The 17781-nt window shown below is 46.9% G+C and overlaps 1 protein-coding gene across 29 annotated transcripts in view; it reads right to left on the bottom strand.

Annotated features, from left to right (window-relative positions):
• trol (terribly reduced optic lobes) overlaps positions 1 to 17781 on the bottom strand; it is a 604861-nt gene that overhangs the window by 365234 nt on the left and 221846 nt on the right. For all 29 annotated transcript variants that reach the window (XM_065435395.1, XM_065435391.1, XM_065435373.1 and 26 more), the window contains one exon: positions 10082 to 10511. In XM_065435395.1, coding sequence (XP_065291467.1) covers positions 10082 to 10511 — 430 coding nt within the window. The remainder of the gene's footprint in view (positions 1 to 10081; positions 10512 to 17781) is intronic.

Here is a 17781-nt window from a genome sequence, read left to right as displayed (position 1 = left end):
AAAGAAGAAACAAGCCGACCGAGAAGCAGGCAGGGTAAAACCTGATGGATTCATGCTAGCGCTCGAGACCCAATAAGAGGCCTTAGAAAGAGAAGAAGATGACAGGAATAATTAATGGCGCCTCAACTAATTTAATGTCGGAGGTCACATTCGAAGTTAGAGAAGGCTGCAAGCTCACCCAAGTAACAAATAACAGAAGCGGCAAAGCATGAAAATGTCGCATTCCGAAAAGATCAGATAGAATTGCCTGAACTGTCAAACCGAATGAAGGAAGTAAGCGATATTCAAAATTCTAACTTGGGAAATGTTGAGGAAATAGTAAAAGTAGGGACAGCATGAATCAATAAGAAGGAAACTTGGCATTGAAAAGAACATGTACACAATGAAAAATAAGCAGGTTAATGTCATCAGCAACTTCTACCACATAGTAAAGCAATAGAGGAATTCTATACAGAACTGTACGGTGCCCCCAGCAACGACGTAACCATGAGTGGACGCTGTTAGATATGGAGCTGTTTCCTGCGATTACTTCGAGTTCCCCAAACCACTTCGAAACGCAGCACAGCTAATTGAGGAATGCAGAAGCAGGAAAGCACATTCCAGAGGAGCGGCCGAGCAAACAAGTTGAAGGCAACAAGTTCACGTGCCAACAAGTTCGTACGCCGCCGGGATTAGAAGGAGGCCTTGGACAATGGAGCATGAGTAGCCCTCCCCTTCTCCTCGTTAGAAGTGCATTGCCAGTCAGCGAGGCAAGACCGCAGAGAGCCGCCAGGTGTGACACCGCGACACGGGCGCCTACCATTGGCTGAAAATGGCGTCATCTGAGCGGACTCTCCTATTGGTCAAACATGACTTGACTTACAGTGTTCGAAGGGTTTATAAGAAGCCTTCCAGAGAGACCAGGGCATTCCCTGATTCCATGATTCACCTCTCTCGAACTTCTTGCCGCGGGCCGCAGCGTCCGAGTTGCTGCCGGCCCGTAATGACTGTACGAATGTTACTTGTCGCTCACCTCCCTGTACATAATGTAGAATAAATACTCCCAAGTGTTGGTTTTCATCCCGGAGTCCGTCCCTCAACCCCTACAACGCAGTGACGAGCAAAGCCCTGTCTTAGGTGTCCCTTTGTCCATGCTTTTTCTTTTCTCTCAACTAGTTCAACTCATGTTTTATTTAAGAAAACATTCCGTCTCTAACTTTTGACGGAACTAGGCTTTGAGAAACATGCACAGAGGGAAAACGGCGGGAGAAGATCGAAAAACAATCCATTTGGTCAAAGGCGGAGGGAACATTGTCACGTAGTGGTGACTGGGAGGAACACAGCAGCAAAACTGAATAACTTATTATTGGGCGAACCTGTGCCCACAAAAGCAAGTTACAGCCAAAGCACAACGCTAGCTATGAATACAGTCTGCGATCGTCGGAATCTGAGCAGCGCGTCAAGCGCGCCGGCTTCGCAGGTTCTAGTCTAATCGCTGGTGCCCGCGCGGTTTTCAAGAACTGTTACACAATTCGGGTCGCGCATGCACTCTCAAATACATGGGTCGCCGACGACGCACAGGACGCGTGTGGCCCGTGCTCTGCGGAGGTAGACTTACTGTATATGCTACGAAAGGTAGCCTTTGGTAGCATATGCAGTAACTATGCTTAGAGCACCAGCAAGTGGCAGTAAGCAGATTGTGGCGTCATCTGTTCGCGGCCAGAATAACCAGGCATGGGCGATAGGCAAGCGCCTGCTAGAATTAGCTGGAATACCCCTCCCCCCCTCCTCCTCCTCCTCGCATGACTGTTGCGCAAGGAGCGGGGCCTTGTTACGATCGGCCTGCAGGGATATTGACCTGCGAACTTATCTCAGCCCGCTGCAGTTGTTTCGATCAACCAGTGGGGGTGGCGTCCTTCAGAGAACCGGCGATGCCGACAACGCTAACCGACCATGCACTTCCTTCGGAGAACTGGGAACCACAGCAAAGTTAATCAACCATGAGCCTCCTTCGTCGAGTCGACGGCGCCTGCGAGTCAAGCCACGTTTGGCGGACCGTGTATTGTTGGTTGATTCGCCGTCGCCTTCATGGTCTATATGCATCAAGAGAGCTTCTCATAAAAGGGTGTTTTGCGGTGCGTTTTTCATCGGGCCCCGGGATTCGTCACAGTCTGCTGACACTCGTTGCGGCTACCGGAGAAGTCAGCTCTGGAATTAAGAGGCGCCGGCTGGGGTCAAGCGTGACAACCTGGCTACGAGGACCCGCTCAACTCTGTGGGTTCTGGGAATCTAAAGTGCCGTATGTGAGTGTGTGAGCCTTCCCTCTCAAAGGCATGTCGACTACGTCCCAACGACTGGACGGTCCGATTGGACGAAGGTTGGACAACAGTTTTCCCTCCCCTAGGGATCTAGGGATGACAGGGGCTTTTTAAGCGGCAGTTTGTCGGCTGCTAGCTGTGTGCTCGACAAGCGGTGTGCATGGAGCTTTGTGCCAATGTGCTTCGTCTTACGTGCTCCATTTGGGAGTCGTGCTAGACTGTTGAAATGTACCTCCTGTCGTAATGTCAATACTGTAAATAAATCCTGTACTCCTAGTTCTCGATGAGAGCAAGTTCCTCTCTACAACCACGTCCCAAGCGTGGGTGAGTTGGACGACGGCATGGCCAGCTAGCACATACTTCATGCCCGACTACAACCCTTACAACATGGATGCCAGCGGTGATATCGTCCTCGAAACCTTACTGCCTGCCGCGCAACACCTGCTGCTAGAAAACCGCGTTGGATACGCAAGCGCACTGGAAACGTGGAAGCGCAAGCATACGCCCGGTCGTTATTAGGTACTCCTGGCGTACCTATAGTAATGCGTAAGCATTGAAGGGCTCCTTCCATCGGAACTTTGTCCGTCCGTTTTTCTCTCTGTAAAGGGCGACACGATGCACTGCACTGCATGTGCATGCACTGCATGCACATGAGGTTCTACGGAGGTGCATATGAGAATGCCTTATGAGATGTATGAGCGAGTACTGAGAGGTATAAGTGTAAGCAAGGTTAATAAAGACCAATATAAATTGGCCCACTACCAAATTTATGTTGGCCTACATCCCAACTATAGGTTTCCCCATGCATTATCTGTGTACACTACGTATCTATTATTCTCTCTAATCATTTTTTTCCATTGTTCCTTATCGCTTATAAAGCTACCAAACTACACTTACACTACTATAACGATTAAATGTCGTAACGTCGCACATCCCGCATTTTTGGACAGACAAGGCATTACACTTTTCGCATGGCGGACAAATATTGCTGCAGTACTCGCCAAAGAATGCTTAAGCATTAAAATACGCTGGAAGCAAACACGTACCCAGGGGGTGGCCCGGCGGGCCACCCCCTGGGTACGTGCCTAGGCTCGTATAACAATACGAGCCGGTTTTGGCACTTGATAGAGCTGTAAACGAGGGATCTAAAGGAACTGCGATTGTTCCGTAAATATGTAAATCTCTATAATTATCCTAGAGCTAGTTCAAAAAACGCTACTGTAGTCTGATTACAACTTAAATCTGCAGTGAAGCCCCGCCCACTCACTCATAACCGCCAGCCACTCTTCCTCCGTGAGGCTGAAATAATTCGTAATTCAAACTTTTCCCGTTACCCAAATCAGGCGGTAATCACAAAAATTAATTAGCGCGTAATTTTATAATTCTTAATTCCCTCGCCTATTATAATGCTATGGCGAAAGCATAATTCTTTATTTAACTGAAATAAAATGCTTGCATCGCTGCAACTATTGTCAAGTTTCACTTGAGTTGGCAGTGAAATTTATGACTAAAACGGGTTCAGCAGTGAAACGAATTGTACCGCAGACTTTTGAAGCCTTAATTATGGAGTTTTACATGCCAAAACCACGATCAGGTTATGTGGCACGTCGTGGTGGGGGACTCCGGAAGTGCACGGGTGTTTTCGCATTGCGCCCCCATCGAAAATGCGGCTGCCGTGGTCGTGATTCGATCCTGCTACCTTATGCTTAGCAGCCAAACACCATAGCCACTAAGCAACCACGGCAGGTAGACTTTCGAAGAGTGAAATGCTCAGACTTCATACACTCTGTAGCACACTTCATTGCTTCCGTCGATGAAAACACTCAAGAACAGCAGATGCTCCGGAGGTATCAAGTATGACGCCATTTTGAAGAGGCCACAAGACGACGATTTTGTGATTGGCTGGAGGAGTAACAACCCAGTGCGGTCCGTGTGCCTTGGTTGTGAACTGTTTTCTTTGTAAGTTGTATGCTACTATAGAAATCTTAATTTTACACTTTTGCTTGTTTACTTGTTCTTGGCAGTGTTTTTCCTGCGCTCCTTTCCCGCGCGAGTACATTTGTTGTGGTTTCTTGTTTGCCAAGGAGAGGTGCATCTCACAGGCATACCTGTGAGATTCGACTTATCTCAATTTTTTTTTTAGGGTTTATGCGTTTTTATGGCGAATGGCTGGCGTTATTCATATTTGTACTATTAGAGGTACCCCCCCCCCCCCTCTCCTTATTTACATTGAAAAGTTACCACCTCCTAGTATCGTCGGAAAGTGAGAGCAATTAGCAATTCGCATTGCCAAGCAACCGATAAAAAAAAATTCGGGGCAGCTTCGCACTAGTGGCGCGATGACTGGCGGCCCCACCTATATATTATATGCTATTGTTGGTTCGGCTAAGTTTATCCGCGGTTGTGCTTGGAGACTCGGCCGAGTTTTCTGCGTAGTGGTGTCGTCGTTAAGCGAGTCCATGGCGGATGAAGGAAACGAGCGAGTGGAAGCATACCGTTCCGCACGCCCATTCGCAGAGAGCGCCAGCCATAGTGACGCCATGGCGCGTGATGAAAGCAGCACGCACTGCCGCGGTAACTCCCAATCCTTTTTTCGTCCAGGAAAAAGGCGCGTCTCACGAGAACGAACAACCTCCTGCGCCTTGTCTTTGGTCAATCGAAAGAAAACGTTACTGAAAAATGGCGCTCGGGCATGGACGAGAGCAGCAAATTTATTCTATCGATTCTTCTGCAGGGGGTGCAAATAGCGTGAAAGGGATGAGAGGCGACCAAGGCGAGTTGATGCGGCGTGCGCGGAAAATATTTGCCGCCTGACGTGTCACGAAGCGAATCACGAATCCGCGGGGAGGCCACCGGAGCAACGAGCGGCTCGGGGCCACGACGCATTCCCGCCTTTTCTCCTCGCGAGTGGCTTCCAAGAGCAAACAGTAACTGTGGTAAAATGACAGCCTTATTTTCCGCAATTTCATTTTAGAATTCTAACCTCAAATACTAAAGCATGCCATTCACTATACACTGTTTCCGCGGGCTTGTAAAACGGTTTACTAACATACGTTACCTGGTTAAGCATACATATACATTATATACATATATCATTGTTCTCGGTTTACGTTCCTAGATTATTATTCGTTTTGTTGCTGTGCTGGATTGTGCACTGTTGATGCTATACAATTGTTATATTCCTATTCAATTGCTGTTTTTGCACTTACATGTGCATTTAAATATAGAATTATTCTTGTTCATTTTAGTGCAATTTTCAACTACCAGTTTGATTAATTACTTCTGTTATGTTGACTTGTATTTTCCCGTTGTTTTTACCTTAGTTGCTAATCGTAGGTTCTACTTTCTTTATAGATGTACTAACAGGAGGTCCCCCTGACAGTTCTTACATTGGGGCCTCCTGTTGAATTACGTTTACTTTGCAATATTATTACTATCAGCAAATGACTGGCTGATTTACACGAGACAGTTGAGACATCCACCGAAAGGATAGCGGCCTTTGGTTTCACAATATTTCGTTTCAAATCAGATCGCTTTACTACAAGCGTCTTAAGCTGCAATAGAACTCAAGTGCGCTCTTACATGCGTTGGCGGATTGCAAGAAGTTCATACTGCGTTTTTTTTTCTTTAGAGGAGTGTATACTGAAGTTAAAAACTACATTATTATTATCACAGCATAAACATAAGCTGTAATGTCACAGAAGCCTGCAATACTGCATTGGCTCGCAAAAGTCCGCGGGGAAACAAATGGGGCTTTTAGACACGGTTTTTCACCACGTCTGAATAACGAAAAAAAAAATAGGGAAGATCGCGGCGGGCATGCGAAACTCTTTACGTTGGTAATCCAGAGCTCTTGCGTAGCGGGTGTGATGGTGGCTAATCACTCGTCTTTTCTGTGACATGTGTTCGAAGAGAAAAACCGGCATGTCTGCTCGATTATGAGATGGAGTCAACAGCTACTTCAGAAATATTGGTTAATTAGATATCTTCGAGGTGTAAGGAACTCGTGCTAAGAAGCTGCGTTTGGATGTTCAAACTAGCAGCAAAACTACGTTCAAGTTCTGCTAAAGAACAGAGTTTGGGTGCTCCGCAACTAAGCTGAAAATCCGGTAGCGTTCAGATAATGCATGTAATTAAAACACGCAGGTGTTCAAAGGGTTCCTCACCGGGCATATGCAGTGGAAACAAACGCAACGAGTACGAGCAAGAAAAACAGCGCTAAACGACGGGACGAGTGAAAGGACACAGACAACCAGTCCAACCAGCCCAAATGCGTACTCTTTTGCAACGAGTACATTACGCAGTGATGAACGCGTCTGCTTTGTATAACACTGGTCTACGTGGAGAAAACGGCTTAAAATTTGAACAAGAACTTGTGTGTCCTCCTGGAAGAATCCACTCGGCACGACAGCGAGATGTCACGCGTGTGGCGCTTCCGCATGACGGACGCGGCACCTACACGGCGCACAAACATGCGGCGACAGCAGCAGCGCCGGCTCGGGAAATTCCCGCGAAACAAGAGGGAAAAGGGGGAGGTCGGTCCCCCGCGGCTCCGACATGTCGCTCGCCGTTGGGCGGAAGAGCCTCTGCTGCGGATACTGCTCACATTATGGCCTTTTCAACATGTCGTTTGTTTATAACTCGGCTATTACTAAAACCTTCCTTTAAACGGAATTGAATATTTCGTTGCCCCGATCCAATGATTGCTCTAAGCAGCTCCAATGCGAGCTGCCAAACCCAACCGTAAGACCGCCGGAATGCTTGCCGAAGAAAAGCGGAAGCAGCCTAATCTCGAGCCACCAGCAAGCGGGGTTACGCTGGTAGGCGCAAAAAAATTATCAAAGTCATACCGCCCAGCCATTTTCAAGCTGTGCCGCGTTTTTTTTTTCTTTTTGTTCAGCTAGCGTCACATTCGTGAACGCTTCTAAATTCTATGGGGGCGACGTTCATTTTCGTATTAGCCAAAGAAGTGGCTAATCGGCGCACTCCCCCTGGTGGCACTCGTAAATCACAAGCATTGTTTTTGATTGGCTTCAGAATCGGCAGGCGTCTGGAGGATAACTTATTTGTCGTTACTGGGTGTGTTGAAATATCCAGAGAAGAAGGAACACTGTATGTGCTTTTTTTTAGACTTTACCGTAGCGTACGACAACGTAAACGGCAACATTGTGGGGGTATTCTAGAAGGGGTATGCATAGGCAACTAGATTTACAGAAAAAATACAGTGTGTTGCATGGAAAGAGATGAGGAGCGAGGAGAAAGTCGATATCACCAAGGAAGTGAGGCAGGGGTGCCCTTTATCCCCACTGCCGTTCATGATGGACATAGTGAGGATGGAGAGGGCGCTAAGAAGGAAGTAATATCGGGTTTAATCGTTCATACAAACAGGCGGGTACAGTAGTAGAGCAGCAGCTTCCACACAGATTTAGAGGCAGCTTTGCTGCACTGTTCCGTCATAATACGCAACTTAGGAACTCCGTACGTATTTGGCACGTGCCCGCGATCTCACCGGAGGGCACCGCCGAACAGGAAACGCGTGGGCATCCACTGCCGAGGCAAAACCTGTCCTCGCATACCAGCAGCGTCCAGGTTTGCTTTATGCGGACGACATTGCATCGCTAGCGAACAAGCAAAGCGATATGCAACGTCTGGTTAATATCTGGACAGGAAGGAGATAATATAGGTCTGAAATTAAGCGTTAAGGATCAGGTGTTATGGTATTCCATGAAAACAGTGAACAGACAGTGGCAATACAGGACCAGGAAATACCTCCGGTAAAAGCACATGAATACCTTGGTACATGGATTAACGAAGGCGACAGATATCTGAAAACACAGGAAAAAACAATAACAACAAATGACAAGAGAAATGCGGCCATATAGAAGCACAGAGCGCTATGGAAATATATGTACGAGGTGCTCCGGGGTATGTGGAAAGGTGCAATGGTTCCAGGACTTACTTTTGGAAATGCGGCTGTTTGCTTTAAATCAGGAGTGGCAACCAAAAGTCAGTGGGACGCCTTGCATTGGGCGCTCACGGGAAAACTATAAATGAAGCTGAGCAGGGGGATATGGGCTGGACTAGTTTTGAAGTGAGGGAAGCTCGCAGTAAAATTGAGTATGAAGAACGGCTGAGGAATATGGAAGAAAGTAAATGGGCTGGGAGAGTGTTCAGGTATCTGTACAGGAAAAACATTGATTCACAGTGGAGGAAAAGAACTAGGAAGCTTACTAGGAAGTATGTGGCTTGTATGGTGAGCAACACAGCAACAAAGAACGTCAAGCGGAAAGTCAGAGAGGCTGAAATAATCTCATGGGTGGCGGCAATGGAAAAGAAACCTGCCATGAGTAACTACTTAAGAGGAAAAAACGAAATCGCGAAAGAAACAATTGATGATAACTCAAAGGGAAGCTCATTACTTTTCGAAGCGAGATCGGGATGCCTTCTAACACGCACCTATAAAGCGAGATATAAGAAGGAAGAAGAAGCATGTGCTTGCTGCGGTAAAGCTAGGGAAACAATGGAGCATGTTTTATTTGAATGCGAATATATCTGTCCAGCGGTCGATTTAAACATATCTGGCCTCCTTGAAGGACTTGGGTTCAGGGAGAGCGGGGCAAAAGTAAATATGTCAGCAGTAGAGATTAGTAAGAGGCCATTGGAAGATTGATGGAAGTAGGGAAACTACAAACAACGGAGGCGTGCAAAAACAAAGTTCACAATAGGGGTTCAGAAACTTCGGTAATAGAAATTCATCTTAGGTTTTTTCCCTTTTATTTTTTCTTCTTTAACATAGGTAGGACATTAGGCAATATAATAACGAGAGCTTAGTAGTGCAACGCATCGCCCCGCTCCAAAGGGGACACTCGTCTGTCCGTCCGTACATCCACAGCACCCATGACCTATGGGCGCCCGATTGGCTCGGGTCCCCCAATCTTCCCCGCAGGACTCGCGCGTCTCGTAACTCTTGGTTTCCTTGCTTGACACAGCATCGACGCCGTCGCCGCTATTCTGCTACGACGGGAGATTGCGCGAGTGCCGGCGCGACCTGATGGCTCAGGCGCGACAAGTCGCTCCCTTTACCTCCGTGATTGAAATTAAGCTCGAGTACCGTAAAGGAATAAACTGCAGGCTCTTTGTTTAAGTGCGGACATCCCATATTAATATGACGTGCTAAAAATAATTTTGACAACTCAGAGGGTCAGGTGAGCGTTTAGTTAGGTTCCAACGCAATTTTACTTGCGGGTAATGTAATCTGTAGAGATGGAGTACAGTGTTCGTATCACGAACCTAGGTGTTTTGGGGCATAGTCAAACTAATGTATTTTTTTCCTTTGCGTTACCGAGGCATTAACGTGAAGTTAGAGAGGTAGCAGAGCTCTTAGCTCTGAGCTAGTCGGCGCCGTTATGTTTTAGGACTTCCGGCGCACGATCGAAAACCGACACGGTCTCTGGTGAGGCTGTTTAATTGCGGTGCATCGACGGAATCGCTTTGACGTCCCTTGACACAACTGTGCATCGAATACCGCCTGAAAAACGCCTTGGATAGCGAGCTCAAGAAGAGCGCAGGAAGGTGCAGAGCAGATCGCCAAGCGTCAGGGCTGGTCCCCCACTCATGGAAGACGTCCCTCGAGTGTCACCACCAAAAAAGCTTTGTCGACCTGCACCGACGAGTCTCGTTCGAGCGCACCATCAGTTGAAAGCCTACAGCTGCGCCACGTTATGTCTCACTCGATGTCCCTGGCCTGGTGTGCGCCGCTTGGAAAATGAAACGAGTATACTCACGGGGCTGCTCATCGTGCGTTGTCTTGGTGGGCCTGCCCGAGCCGTCGGGAACGTGCGGGCTACCGATGAACTTCCTGTCGACATCGAACGACGGGTATCCGGCGCCACTGTGTGTAGTCGACGAAACGTCTTCAGCATCTTCGTCGTCCCCGACGCCGTCACCAGAGGCCTCGAAACCGTCATCGTCCGAGTTCCGAGAGGAGCGCGTGTACTGAGCCGGCGAGGACTGCGTCGACGTCACTTCCGGCGCCTCGGTGGGGGGCACGGTGGTGCTGCTCGGATCGCCGCCTCCGAAGAACCAGGCCCTCCGCACTCGCCGCAGAATGGAACTCGCGAACCCCGACAGGCTGGAGTCCTGCACCGCGGAGCGCCGCCGCGATGTCGCCTCGCTTCCCTCACCCGCGTCGTCAAAGGTGATGTCGTGGTCCACCTGCAAACACAGTTCAAGCATTCAGTTGCGCTCTTGCACGTTCTGGGGGTTTCAGGTGCCAGAACCGCGATCTGATAACGAGGCACGTCACAGTTAGTGGGGGACTCCAGACGAGTAAAGGAGCATTTTTTTTCTTGCATTGCACCGCCGTCGAAGTGCGACCGTCGCAGCCGGTACCGAACCCGGATCCAGAGCTATCACGGCGGATGGATTCAGTTGCATGCAGTGCCAGCAGTGAGACAAGTGACACGATTACGCCTTCCTGGCCTGCTAGTATGAACTGCTGGCAGTAAATTAGGTTAAAAAAATCGCTGCTGCGACGACAACTACTAAGTTTTTATTACACTCCGAAATGGAGCAGCAAATATAGGAAGCAGAAAAGAAGTATATAAAGCGTCTTCCTGCACCTTAAAGCCCACATGTACAATACTGGAAGAAAAGGGGTTAACCGAGGGGCCGATATTTATTAATCATATAAGAAACCTACAAACATGACACCAAGGACAACAGAGAAATTACTTGTACTTAACCAATTAAAGAAATTATAAATAAATGGAAATGAAAGCGAATGAATAAACAACTTGCCGCAGGCGGGGCATGATCCCACATCTTCGCATTCAATGTACGATGCTCTTTCCCTTATAGTTTCGTCAATTCATTTAGTAAGTACAAGTAATTTCCTCTATGTTGTCCTTGGTGTCAATGTTTGTTGGCTTCTTATGACATGTACAAAATGTCACACACGCAATATACAGCTCACACGAAACGAACAGGAGCAGCGGGGAAATCATTCCGTAAGAAGTGTATAGCTATCTGTCAAAAAGGAAATATTCATACATGCTTATGGGCAAAAAAAAAAAAAAAGAACAAGCGATGAAATTAAAGAACATGCACCAGCGTGCAAGAGTTGCTACTGTACATGTTTAGTTGGGAAACCGAAGCCTCAGCGACGCGCCAGCATGCGAGCTCTCGATGGGAGAAACGAAGCTCTGCAGTTGCTTCCCTGCTCCGAGGATTACATGCGGGGACACATCCCTGGGGTGGCCGACGCTCGTGGGAATCGAACTGTTGGTGCTTTAGACAATCAGGGACTGTGGGGCGAATGGCAGAGAGCCAACGTTTTTCCGACCATCGGCATCTTACAGCGGCATTGACTTGACATTGCACTCAACGGACATCCTGGCGTCAACGGACATAGTTGAAGCACGCGATTATTTTTTTTTTTGCAGCAAACGCATTCGTATCTTTATAGAAGGAAAATGTGACATCACCCAGACGTAGCTGAGTGCTACAAGGAAAACCCATACAGGTTCCTCGAAAGAAAAGCCTCGCCGTTGAAGATAAATTCGTCCTGGTCCTGGACTCGAAGCCGGGACCACCGCCTTTCCGGGGCAGCCGCTCTACTATCTGAGCTAACCAGGCGGCTAGCAGATGGCAGGACGAAGTCCAATTTATGAACAACGTAGCACTTAGCTACGTTTGGTTGGATATGTCTCATTTTCCCTTTATTATTTACTTCTCTCCGCCTTCCGGGTTTCCGCAGAACTATTACGTGAAACTATCTTAATACGTCGCGTTCATTCACAGCCATATCACCTACAGTGTTGCTTCCTGGGATAACACAAATGTTACCTCTCGTCCATCAACACGCACAGAACCAGTCTATTCACCACAGGCACATAATTCTGGCCGCCCTATATTATTCAGGAAGTAATGCGTACAGGTGACAAGTAGCAGACGCCAACGAAATAATGCTTCCACGCATCTCGATAGGCAAACAAAATCTGAACTTCATTCGAGAATACGGAATATAACAGGTACGATTATAATGCTCAACGAAAAGAAACATTTGGTACGTATTTGCCGTTGCGTCAGTTAGAGCCAACTGCAGTGCAATGAGAAAGATTGCAAGCAGCGTGCTTCCGGCTGCTTCTCCGGATGGGGAGAAAATAGGAATGTGCAGCGAACATTAAAAACTGTGAAAAGGACACGCTAGCACACACAGACATACTTGTACGTACAGACAAGACTAAACGTGCGCCCCAACTAGAGTGTTTCGAGATTGCAGCATGATCGGTCGAATTAGTTCGGCTGCCAATTTCGGAACTGCAGCCGGCCAGTGTTCAAGGTATGCATACATTGGGCAAGAATCCCGAGACTTCGCGAACACCCGTCACTGAAGTCCTGTGGTCCACTGTGCACCGCAGCGATTAAGGAAGCTGTTCGGGGAAGCGATCAATCGAACGCCAAAGCCTTTAGGCGCTATTTTCCTAGCTGTAGTTGTTTCAATCTTGGCGCCATTTTTTCTAGCTGTATCTCTAATTGGATGCCAAGTCTTAGTACACATGCCTCGAGACTGAACTGTTTTACTTTCGCAATCCCGGCATGTCGCGACATTGATTATTCACTATCGTACAATTTTTTTGCTGCTATAAAGTATGGCCATAAAATAAAATAATGAAGTTTTACGTGCCAAAACCACTTTCTGATTATGAGGTCAGCAGTAGTGGGGGACTCCGGAAGTTTGGACGACCTGGGGGTTCTTTAACGTGCCCCCAAATATAAAAGTATGGCCGTGAAAATTGCCTATAATCGTAATCCTAATATTTCAAGACCCAAACATCTTATAATGCAGCGACGCTTGTAACGTGAAAATTTTTAATGCGTAAGCATATTTATTTTATTTTTATTTTATTTACAAAATACTGCAGACCGGATCGGTCCAAGCAGGAGAGGGTACATACATTTGTTAGTAAGCACTATGCCTTAGGATCAGCAACAATGGGGATTTACACAAAAAATATAATAACAAAACTAAACAGGGTTACAAAGCAAATACAATTTGTGAGAGTGCGTGCCCCAAACACAGGTACATAGACAAAAAAGCACACTACGCACAGCTAATAAGTAATCATCATTTCTAGCCATACACATAGATACTTATATACAGGCTCAAGAAGTTGAAGAAAGGAGAGGTGAGTCAAGAGGCAGGGAATTCCAGTCGGATATTGTTTTAGGGAAAAATGAATGTTTGAAGAAATTCGTGCGGGCAAATATTGGCTTGATGTTATGGCTATGTTTGTGTCGTGAGGGTCTGGTTGTGTCCCTTTCGAAGTAATCCTGTGGCTTAATGCCTAGTTTTTGAAAATACAAAGAGTGAAAAAAGCGCAGCCGGGCAGCCTTTCTTCTTTCAGCCAATGGCTCAAGGGCTGCCTGATGTAACATGGCGGACGGAGAGTCCCTTCGCTTACAGCGGTTATATATAAACCTTACTGCTAATCTCTGGATTTTTTCTAGTTTATCTATGTTGATTGTGGTGTGTGGGTCCCATACTATGCTGGCGTATTCAAGAGTAGGTCTAACAATTGATTTGTAAGCTTGAAGTCTAAGTACGCTTGAAGAATTGCCTAATTTATATTTTAAGAAACCTAGCTTTTTCCTTGCAGCGGAGCAGATGTTGGAGATATGGGATGACCATTTAAGATCAGATGTTAAAGTCACGCCCAGGTATCTGTATTCTTCCACTTGACTAATTATGTTGTCCCCAATGTCATACGTAAATTTCATTTTGTTGATCTTATTCGTAGCACATAAATAAACGGTTTTATCATAATTAATTGTCATATCCCACTTGTTACACCAGTCTGCAAGGAGCTGTAAGTTCGAATTTAGGACGAGTTGATCGGATACAGAATGAATGCTTTTGAAGATAATGCAGTCATCGGCGAATAACCTGGCCGACGTGCTTAGTTCCAGAATACCTAACAGGTCGTTAATATATATATTAAATAAAACAGGCCCCAAGACTGAGCCCTGAGGAACACCAGAGTGAACATCTAAAAAGCGGGAGCAGTTGCCATCAATTTCCACATTGTTTTCTATTTTGTAAATATGACATAACCCAAGCGATGATACAGGAAGGGATACCCATTTCTTTCATTTTGGTTATTAATTTGGAGTGAGGAACCCTATCAAACGCCTTGGAGAAATCCATAAAAATTATATCTACCTGACCACCACTGTCGAGAGTTTTTGTTAGATTATGTACGGTATCAATTAGTTGTGTAGTAGTGGAAAAACGTTGCCGGAAGCCATGTTGCCTGTTGCTAATTATTTTATTCGCGTCTAAAAAGCTGTTAAGGTATTTGAGTATAATATGCTCTATTAGTTTGCAAGGAATAGAGGTGAGAGATATAGGGCGGTAATTATTGATTTCCGATGGATTTCCTTTCTTTAATACGGGTACAACACGAGCAACACGCCAGTCATGGGGTACGGCGCCTGACTCTACAGATTTTTGAAAGATTACGACAAGAAATCTGGCCAGAATTTCTGCATACCTTTTTAAGAATGCTGCGGGAATGTTATCAGGACCGGCTGATTTTTTTGGATCCAATCGCAATAGAAGTTCGGTAACACCTTCCAAAGAGATGGTAATGGTGCTTGCGCCATCACTAACTGACGTGTTATCAATCCTTGCATCAGGTCTGGAAAATACGCTTTGGAAAAGGAGGTTGAACCTGTCTGCCATTTCCTTTTTGTCCGTGACAACTTCCCCATCGACCGTTACTTGGTCTAACTTTTTATTGTCCTTATTCGAGAGGTACTGCCAGAATTTTCGAGGATTTTCCGTTGCAAAACGACCAAGTGTCTCCGAAAAATACCTGTCTCTTGCTTTTTGCAGTCCGAGCTTGAGGGAGGCGTTTAATTCTGTAATTAGTGACGCATTTTTATTCTTTTTCTTCCTGCAACGCTTGATCTTCCGTTTTAATTGTATTAGTTCTCGGGTTAACCAAGGGTTTGTTCTCCCTAGTTTCTTTACTTTTTCCGGTACAAAGTTTCTTATGCAGTAATCGCAGAGGTATTTAAACCTCCCCACAACGCATTTACGTCGTCCTCACAAAACGATAAGAGGGCATCTTGCAGAAAATGCATAATGCGTGGGTTGTCTGCTGCGTCAAAATGCTTTACAGTTTGTAATTTTGGCGAGGACGTTCCCAGTTGGCGAGGGAGCATGCAGTTGAAGTAGACCAGTTTGTGATCAGAAATGCCCTCGTAAACTTCAGTAATGCAATTTTTTATGCCTGCGGAACATAAAATGAGGTCTAGAATTGAGGAAGCTGAACTAGTTACGCGTGTAGGAGAGTGTACAGTCTGGACTAGATTATACGCTAACAATATATCAAGGAGGAGGAGGAGGCAGAGGAGAGGAAAGACAGGGAGGTTAGCCAGTGTAAGTACCGGCTGGCTACCCTGTGCTGGGGAAAGGGGTAAAGGGAATAAAAGGAGAAAGAAGAAGAAAAGGAAAAAAATAAAAAGAAAAAAAATCACACAGTAACGCGAAACTACGCTCTACAACGTTCAAAGGCGGTCGCACAATTCACATGTCCTTAAAAACTTCAACAAAGCCCTTAAGGCCTTGAATGCCGAAGCCCGTCTGGACCAATGTCCTAGAGCTTTTTCCTCTGTAAAGGGGCGATTGTCCAGTTTTGCGAGAGCGGTCACGAGCACTGTTCTTCGCACTGCGTAACGGGGACAGTCACAAAGGAGGTGTTCAATCGTCTCCTCGCAGCCGCAGGTGTCACAAGTAGGGCTGTCGGCCATGCCAATGCGGAATGAATATGAGTTCGTGAATGCCACGCCGAGCCACAGGCGGCACAGAAGTGTTGCTTCCGCTCGTGGCAACCCTGGTGGTAGGCGGAGTTGCAGACGTGGATCCAATTTGTGGAGACGTGCGTTCGTGAATTCACTGGTGTTCCACAGATTCTGTGTAAGCTCACGGGCGAGGGAGCGAAGACTTGTTGCTGCATCTGTTCTTGACAGCGGTATGGGTATAATCTGGGCGCCATCATGAGCCGACCGGGCAGCGTCATCCGCACTGTCATTTCCTGAAATTCCACAGTGACCCGGTATCCACTGGTAGATGATGTTGTGTCCCTTGTTGAATGCGTGATGGTGGAGTAGTCGGATGTCTGCGACTAGTTGCTCATTTGGTCCATGGTTGAAAGGGGACATCAGACACTGAAGAGCTGCCTTTGAGTCACATAAGATGGACCATGAATGTGATGATTTCTGAGCAATGAACTCCAGAGCAGCACGGATAGCTGCGAGTTCTGCAGCCGTCGATGATGTAATGTGAGGTGTCTTGAACTTGAGGGTGACGCACTCTGTGGGAATCACCACTGCTCCAGCTGAACTATTAGAGGATACAGAACCGTCTGTGTAAACATGGATGCGTCCTCTGTGCTGTTCATGTAGCATTGAAAGCACGGTTTGTCTGAGGGCAAAAGTTGACATCTCTGTTTTCCTTTTGATACCGGGAATAACAAGAAGAGCCTGGAGTGGATGGAGGCACCACAGCGGTTGAGATGGTCGTGCTGCAGGCGTGAAGTTTGATGGTAAAATTCCATGGTTGGCAGCAATAATCTTGCTAAGCGCTGAACGAGGTCGAGCGGCAGGAAGGGAGGCGAGATGATGCGATGGAAGTCGGGCGAAGTGCCTGATATGCATCCTTAAAGTGTCGACTTGAAGATACGTGTTGATGGGGTGGTCATGCGCGATGGCTATTGTTGCTGCCGTGGACGCACATCTGGGAAGACCAAGGCAAATTCGCAGAGCTTGAGCTTGTACAGATTGGAGGGCACGGAGGTTGGTCTTGCCGGTCCCACCCAGTACAGGTAAGCTATAGCGCAGGAGACCTAGGAACAGTGCGTTATAGAGTTGGAGCATCGCACTCACAGACGCACCCCATGACTTTCCCGCAAGAAATCTGAGCACGTGGGTTATCATGACTAATTTCCTTTTTAGGTAGGATATATGAGGACTCCAGGAAAGGTCTCGGTCCATTATCACTCCTAGAAAGCGGTGCGTCTTCTCGTAGGCAATTGGCTGTCCATTAATTCTCATAACGTATGGTTTCATTGCTTTACGCGTGAAAGCGACTATAGAGCACTTTTCGCAGGACAGCTCCAGACCTCGTGCTCGAAGATAACCTGATGTTAGTGTGGCCGCTTTTTGAAGTCTGGCGCGCACCTGAGGACGCGTCGCTCCTGATGACCAAATGCATATATCGTCTGCATAGATCGATACATGGATTCCGGAAGGGTATGAACCAGGTCGATGAGCACCAGGTTAAATAGAGTGGGGCTCAAGACTCCGCCTTGTGGTACGCCTCGGTAGGTGTTGCGTTGTGATGACGCACCGTCCTCTGTTTGCACAAAGAATGACCTGTCCTTCAAGAAGCTGGATATCCACCGAAAAACAAGGCCGC

The sequence above is a fragment of the Dermacentor albipictus genome, chromosome 2, assembly GCF_038994185.2.
Source record: "Dermacentor albipictus isolate Rhodes 1998 colony chromosome 2, USDA_Dalb.pri_finalv2, whole genome shotgun sequence".
Taxonomy (NCBI): Eukaryota; Metazoa; Arthropoda; class Arachnida; order Ixodida; family Ixodidae; genus Dermacentor; species Dermacentor albipictus.
This window is presented reverse-complemented; position numbering and strand designations above follow the sequence as displayed.